This window comes from Rhododendron vialii, chromosome 6a, assembly GCF_030253575.1.
Source record: "Rhododendron vialii isolate Sample 1 chromosome 6a, ASM3025357v1".
NCBI classification, from domain to species: Eukaryota; Viridiplantae; Streptophyta; class Magnoliopsida; order Ericales; family Ericaceae; genus Rhododendron; species Rhododendron vialii.
This window is the reverse complement of record NC_080562.1, coordinates 39,751,094-39,758,980: the sequence shown is the minus strand read 5'-3', so window position 1 is coordinate 39,758,980 and position 7,887 is coordinate 39,751,094. Positions and strand designations below refer to the sequence as shown.

General features: G+C 36.0%; 1 protein-coding gene across 2 annotated transcripts; it reads left to right on the top strand.

Annotated features, from left to right (window-relative positions):
• The first annotated feature begins 979 nt into the window (after window positions 1–979).
• Window positions 980–4,977, top strand: LOC131331431 (transcription factor bHLH123). 2 transcript variants are annotated; one of them, XM_058365363.1, is made up of 7 exons: window positions 980–1,432; window positions 1,563–2,070; window positions 2,196–2,309; window positions 2,554–2,619; window positions 2,790–2,855; window positions 3,327–3,377; window positions 4,023–4,977. In XM_058365363.1, the coding sequence occupies exons 1-7, from the start codon at window positions 1,251–1,253 to the stop codon at window positions 4,170–4,172; spliced, it is 1,137 nt and encodes a 378-aa protein (XP_058221346.1). In that variant the 5' UTR covers window positions 980–1,250; the 3' UTR covers window positions 4,173–4,977. The 2 variants fall into 2 exon arrangements, with proteins under 2 accessions (XP_058221346.1, XP_058221345.1); XM_058365362.1 differs by having other exon boundaries at window positions 2,193–2,309.
• The last annotated feature ends 2,910 nt before the right edge of the window (window positions 4,978–7,887 follow it).

Sequence of the window (7,887 nt, the reverse complement as noted above, 5' to 3'; positions counted from 1 at the left end):
TCAAATTAGAAGACCAAGGTTCAGCAAGCAAGGTACATGAGGCTTCCCAAATTAAAAGCAATCGAAAGCAACAATTTGGTATACAAAGAACAATGTAATTTATTTGAGTGTGGTCTGCACCACATCAAAATTGAATATGTACTAATAATTATCATGATATTTTTATGGATAAAGCCAAAATATAAAATTGGGTTTTGCAATCTACCAACCAAGTGTGATTAAATTTATATAGGCAAAAGAATCCATCTTCCCTACAATCTAAAAAGGAACTGCAAAAAGCGGTCCGTGCAATCGGAAATTGGTTTTAATGGTATGAATTTGTTAACAAATTCTTACAGGTACAAATGAATGATATCTTAGGGTAAGAATCTTTCACAAACCTAACCCATTAATTGTCCAATTGGACAGTCAAGATGCAGCTCCTTGCGTCCCTATTTAATAGTAGTCTCTTCCGTCCTTGATGGAAGCTTCCTCTGTCCTTATTTAATAGTTTCTCGTTCTATTCTAACCGGATAAAACTAACTAGTTATATTTTTAAATTAGTAATAAATTTTATATGCAATATAAATTTTATGTGATAGATCTCATTTAGTTTTATAAAATAATATTTTTAAAATCGCATAAACTTTATAAATTATGAGATATAATCAATTGAAAAGTAGTTCAAACTCTCAAAACAGACTATTAAATGGGAACGGAGGAAGTAATTAAGATCAATCAGGGACAAATACCAATCGGAAGAAAACAAGAAGAAGAAGAAAAGAAAGAAAACTATCATGGTCCCGTGGAAAAAGAAAATCAATATATTTATCTATTTTAATTTACTGGGTTAACCAAGGGACAGGATTTGATATCAATAAGACCTTTCATTTGAGTAATCAAATCAGTACATGACTATACCACCCCTGGGAAAAAGTCAACGAAATTCTGGTTCTTACTTTGGTATAAATAGCGAGATGCAGCGAATCGTTTTCATCACCATATGAAACCAAGCCACAAGAATAAAGAGAGCCTCAGAGGTGCCAAAGAAGAATCTCAAGACAAAAACCACACAGAAAGAGAGAGAGAGAGAGAGAGAGAGAGAGAGAGAGAGAGAGAGGGGGGGAGGGAGAGAGAGAGAGAGAGAGGGAGAGCGAGAGAGAGAGAGAAAGAGAGAGAGAGAGAGAGAGAGAGAGAGAGAGAGAGAGAGAGAGAGAGAAGAAAAATCAACATCTGATCTTATAAAAGGAAGAAGTTCAACTTTTCTAGCTATGGCTGATGAGTTTCCCATAGGTGGTGGAAACTGGTGGGAGTCGTCGAGAAACCGGTTCGAAAGCGGGTCGTCGGCGTCGTCCTCGGCGCCCCTCACTAGTAACTTGTTGGTCGATCCGAACTTACAAATGATGGATTTAAGCCTTTCTTCTCAAGCCATGGATTGGAACCAACCCTTGCTGTAAGTCCAGTTTACTTTCTATCTATTCGAGGTTAAGGGTTTTTTTTTTTTTCATTTCTTTTGACAAATTCGAATCGTATGATTTGATGGGTGTGATTTCATTTTTTTATTTACTCGGTTTTTTGGGCAGCCGTGGTGGGAAAGCTGAGACCAGTTTCCGATCAGCAATTCAAGAAGACTTGAACACGAGTGCGAGTTTTCGGTCAGAAATCGGGATGGAGTCCCCGGCGAACGAGTACAAGCAAATCAACCGCGGTTTCTTACTGGATCAGCCGCAGTTGATGGATCAAGCGGCTTACGGCAGCCCATCAACGCTACTACAAGGGCTATTGTCAACCGACCATAATCAGCAACAAGTGCAGCAACAGTCTGGTTTCGATAATCAGCCGATGAACTATCCGTATCCAGCGAGTTATGGGATGAGCTCCGGTGAAGTACTGTTGCCGAATTCTTGGTCTAAATTTCCTAATTTCCTAAGACCTAATTCGCCTCCGAAACAACACCAAGCTCCCCCGAGCCAGCTGCAGTTTTCCAACAGCGGCCAGTTTTGGAACGCTAGCACTACTGATGTCCGATCAAGCTTTTTTCCATCGTTGCAGTCTCAGTTTCCTCCACCGAGTTTCGATGAGAAACCTAAGGTAATAAATGATCCTTAAAATTGCTGTATGTTCAAATTTCTCGACTAGGGTTTCAACCTTTTGGATTGTGGTACTTTTATGAGTTATGGATTCCGTTTTTTTTTTTATATATTTTTTTTCAGCAGAGCTGTACATCTGAGGTTAAGGAGTGTAGCACAGTGGGGAAGAAAAGTAGTGGTAGTGAAGCATCCAGCAAAAGGTCCCGGAGCGAAGCACCGGCACCTTTGCCACCTTTTAAGGTACACTCTTTTGCTAGTTAAGTCCTCCTGTTTGATACTGTTTTCGTTTTCTTTCTTCTCATTTTCTTCGTGTCTTCGGAAGCAAAAAGCACGAAATTTTTTTAAACACTCATTGTTTTGATCATTTCTATGTGTTTTTTTTTTCCTGGAAATGAAAACGAAAACCAAACTCAACCGGAATTCGAAATTTGATTAATTTCTTGGAGATCGAATTGTGAAGTTGTAGCTAGATTTGTGGTTATAGGTTAGGAAAGAGAAGATGGGGGACAAAATCACAGCTCTCCAACAACTGGTTTCGCCTTTCGGAAAGGTAATACAAATACTTCATACTAGCTACGAGTATTTGCTTTAACCACAAAAGATATAGTATATATGTATAGTGGTCAAAAGTTGAGAGATGATTTTTCTTGATGAAATATTCTTGAAACTAATTAATCATCTTATACATTCTAATCTCTATGATTTTGTATGTTTCTGCAGACTGATACAGCTTCGGTGCTCTCAGAAGCAATTGAATACATTAAGTTCCTCCATGAACAAGTTAATGTAAGTACCATTAGTAGTAGCACCTTAATACTATACATTTTGCAAACAAAATTCTATTTTGATGTGTAGTTCATGTATGTACCCCTTTGCAATTTCACCTTACTCAAATTCTCAATATTTATGCAAAATTTAAAATTCGTAAGATTTACATTGACACCCACAACGATTGCGCAAAATTTCACTATATCAACAATAAAACGCATAACATAAACGATGTCATTAATTAAACCTTGGTGTAATGAATTTATATCTCTTCAAATGTTTGGGAATTTAAATACAAAATGTTATGGATTCGAAGCTGATGAAGTGATTTTATATCAAAATGTTGGGAGTTTTTACATAACTTAAGGCTTGCATACGTACATGCCCAAGTATGAGGTGTGTACGTATTGTAGTATGTCCTTGGATAATGTATCGATATAAACCATTTCTGATCCATGCTTTACTTATTCGTTTGATTAATTTTCTCAGGTTTTAAGTACCCCATACATGAAAAGTGGAGCTTCCATGCAACTCCAGCAGGTAGCTAGAAATATTCTCTTTCTTTCTATTAAGTTTCTTTATAAAATGTTACTTTTGTCGATAAAAAAAGAAGAAGAAATATTCTAGCTATTTCTTCCTTCTGTTGTGGATGGTATGTGACTTCTGAAAACCTTTGTACCGAGTCTAGCGACCTTGAGTTTGATAGAATCAACACGTTCCAGATCATTTTGAGTTGGTTTTAATTTTATGTATATTTGGAAGAAATGCTGCAAAAAGTACCTTATACTTGGGTATGTACGTTATGCACCGCTTTATATATTGCATTGATAACATTTGCAAATAAATTCGTTACATCGATCTTGAATTAATGACTTTTGTATAAGTTCATAATATCACCACAAAGTCACACTATCAACTAATAACATTTTTAGGTTACGAATTTTGTATCTTGATGCTGAGAATTTTCACCTAAATGTGATGAACTTCTTTGCAAATCTTTGAATATTAATAATATACTTTTTTAATTGGATTTGTATTTTAGCACTTTTCTATGTTTGGAATCAATTACCTCTATATAAAACAGATGAAGTGCTGCATAGTTTTTTTTTTCTTTTTGGTAAGTAAGTGCTCCATAGTTTCTTGCTAATTTTTTCGAAATTGATCATAAAGCATATTTGAATGCAGAATCCTGGTAAATCAAAGGAAGATGAAGGACCGAAGCAAGATCTCAGAAGTAGAGGGCTATGTTTGGTGCCAGTTTCGAGCACCTACCCCGTTACTCACGAGACAACGGTCGATTTTTGGACCCCAACATTTGGAGGAACCTACAGATAAAGAGGTATCAATAGAAGCCATCAACATAAGGGCATGGGACCGATTCGCGACCCCTGCAACTAGTAAATAAGTTGGGGAACGATAAAGATCGATAAAAGTGAAGAAGGGAACACCGACATGGGGCCCATACGACCGTGCTTTGGAATTCGCGCTTCTTGCGATTCTGGTTGCATCAGCCGACGGGAAGAAATGAAAATATACAGAATTTCAGAACTGGGAATCAGTAGCGGATGGAAGAGGAAAATAAGATGATGGAGAAAGAAAAGGAAATGACCCTATAAAGGGCAGAGGAGGATTGCTGGGCCAGCTGCAAGCAAAATGATGGCTTTGGAAGATATTAGGGACTAGTGGACTCGAATGTTTAGTCTTGTAAAAATTGAAGAATCATGTTGAAAGATTGGGGTTAGGGATGAGAATATATAGGTGTATCTAGTATGAGAGAAAAGACTTGTACTAGTTCAGGGGAAAAGTATTCGATTTTAACGGGATGATTGTAACATTTTCGGAGCCTCTACAGTCACATACAGTGTAAGGTCTATCACGGAACGTATAGAGTCCGTACAAGTAGGTGACTCTAAAGGCTCCAGAATTATTAGTTCCCGAGCACTAAATACCTTCTTCTTCTTCTTCTTTTTTTGTGTAATTTACAAAAGAATTAGTTGTAGTTGAATTTAGCAGAGGCTAAAGGAGCTTTCATTGTTGTATCACTTCTTCTTTTCTTTTTTTTTGCAAAGGGCTGGCAGTGCCTTTAGTTTAAAGGAAACAAAAAAGATGATAAGAAATGAAAAGGAATAATTCAATTCCAGAATAGGGAGGGTGAGAGTGGGGAGATATATTGATTGGAAATCCCACTTTTTTGATCTGTTTATATGTTTGGAATATGTTAGTGGAAGTCAGATATGGCCCACTGCCCCCCTCCTTTTTAGGGTTTTCCTTATGTTTTCCTTCTTCCTTTTATCTTTTCTCTTGTTTTATTCTTGTTTAAGAAATAGAGGGATATGGGGTCCCGGTGCTGTCAACCCATGCTTTTGTGCTTTTCATCCATTGGTCACTTTGAAGTGCCTCCCTTGGATGGTGAGGAAGAGCCAAAACCACCCATCTCTCTCTCTCTCTCTCTCTCTCTCTCTCTCTCTCTCTCTCTCTCTTATTTTTTTAACCGGATAAGCATATGTGCACCTCGGCTGATCTATGGAGAGCTAAAATCACGTTCATTAGAGGGAAACCAATGAAAGGCCAAGTCTCGTATGTAAGAACTAGTCATGCAAGAGTTGGTAGCACCTAGAATGTTTCAAACCCGAGGCCTAAGCGAAAGCAGTCTTGCAAGTCTCATGCCTTAACCGCTCGCGTGTTTGGGTCAACCCATTCGGGTTGAGATTATCCTTTTGTTTTGCAAACCAACATTTGAAAGTCTAGGACATGGTCACATTGCAAACTTTTATATAATTCTAGTGGACTTGGCTAGATATGCTTGCGATGTCAGCCTTAAAACGAAAAACTTTGCTGAAAAGTAGACAGACAGAATATTTTTCCTTCTATCTCTCTTTTCTCCCTTTGTTTTTTTGGTTAAATTCGAAAACAGTATCTAGATTTTTTCTTCACTTTGTAGATATATTGTAAAAGTGAAGATCGAACAACAGAAGCTAGCCTCCATGGATGCAATGCAGTTATTAGTCGTTGTTTCTCTTTATTTCATTCTTAATTTACTATTTTATTAATTAAAAATCTTCGGCATCTTAAATGGTTCGAAACGAGCCAATTTTTTTAGCTAGGGACTCTTTATAACATGTTTTAAACATATAAAACGACTTGATCATTTGTGTTTGACTCACCTCCTTCGGGATTTCACACAATCGGCTGTATATTTAGTGTACATCAAATGGTGTACCCATATTAAAGAAATCTTGACTGAGAATTGATCAAGTGCTTTAACACCTACTTTTTATGTTGTTTGAATAATAGAAGATCGAATATTCTGAGCTAACGTCTACTTAATTATCCAAATTAAAACTGTAAAAAAGAGATAAAGTAATATTTCTTTTCATAGGCACCACTACCTGAAGATCTATTAAATCATTTGTAATTAATTTGAAGATGTGAGTATTAGCTTAGCTTAGAAGCACAAATGAATGCAAAAAGGGAAGAATCGATCTGACCATACATCATATAATCATGCTTCTGTATAAAGCATGCCCTTTTCTTTTCTTTTTTTGAAATTAAGGCCAAAAAAATCTTATTGTAGTGATAGTTTCACCGGCGAGTTTGCTGCATTTCGTTATTTTAAATGAACTCCTTGTTATTATTTGAAAGAAAAAAAAAGGCCCATTTTAAATAATTCCTTCTTTTTTCATTATTTGAGTGAAGATCGTACAAAAAAAGCCCTGGAAGAAAGAAGGAATAATTTAAAATGCATGGGCCTATTTTTTTTTACGAAATCCGCCTTTGACATAACTCCCCTGAACACTACAACATGAGAGGCTTGTAGCGAGGATTTAGTTTCCTCGCTAAAACGCTGATTTCCTCGCAAAATGTATTTGCGAGGAAATGTTTCCTCGCTCGTTTTCCTCGCAAAAAGCTTGTCGCAAAAAGAATTTGCGAGGAAAAAAATTTCCCCGCTTATTCTGACCCAATTAGCGAGAAATTTTTTCCTCGCTATAGTTTTTCCTCACTAGACTAATACGATGTTTACAGAATAGGCGAGGAAATTTTTCCTCGCTAGACTAATTTTTTCCTCGCCAATTATAGTTTAGGCGAGGAAAATTTTCCTCGCTAAAACTCTTGAAACTAAAAATAGATAGTTCTCCAACTCATTTGCTTCCGCGCGAATTCGAACCGTGGCCTCCTGTATGGAGGCATTCACTCCATCCATCACACCAACTTTCTTTCCAGTTCAAACCTTTGCCTTTTTTATATATAAACCTTTTGTACATCCTTTCACCTCTTTAAATTTGTTTCTTTAAACATTTCTTTCTAATTTTAGTCCCTTCGTAGTGTTTCTTTAAACTTATTTTTTTAAATCATTACCATTATTCGCTTTTATTGAATTTTTTTATAATTTAATGTTTTGTTATATATCTTTAATAAATCTTTATACCTTTCTAATTTGTTTATTTTATACTTCGTTTTAATTCTCTCTAAGTTTAGTAACCTTTTGTAGTGCCTAAATTAGTTTGAGCCCTTTAAATTTCTACAAATACGATATTTTTTTGGTGGGTTAATCTGTTCTTACTGTGTATATGCGCCCATAACAATTTTAACTCAACTACAATATTACAATAGTAATAATTTGTTATGTTTCTTTTTAAATGGGGTTAACCTTACATATTTTGAAAATAGATTAGTGATATTTTGAAAATACACACGAAAAGCAATCCATAAATCCCATGCATTCTTTTTCTGAAAAGCACATCATTCATCCACAAACTTATAATCCCTATGTCCAATCCTTTTTTTGGGTTTATAACAGTCAAAAGAACAATACGATAGAATTGATGAATGCACTCTGTTACCTAGAGTGTTCTATTCCTTGGGTATTTATATACAAATACGGTTACAAGTGATAAGCTTTACAAAAGATATTGCAAATAATAAAATATAACCACTGAAATGGCTAACATTATTAGGACTTCTTTTCTTGATCAATTGATTTGCACTGATTGGTTGACATCCCCCCCCAAGCTGATGGTCGAGGCATGACCTTCACATTGAAACGCAGTGT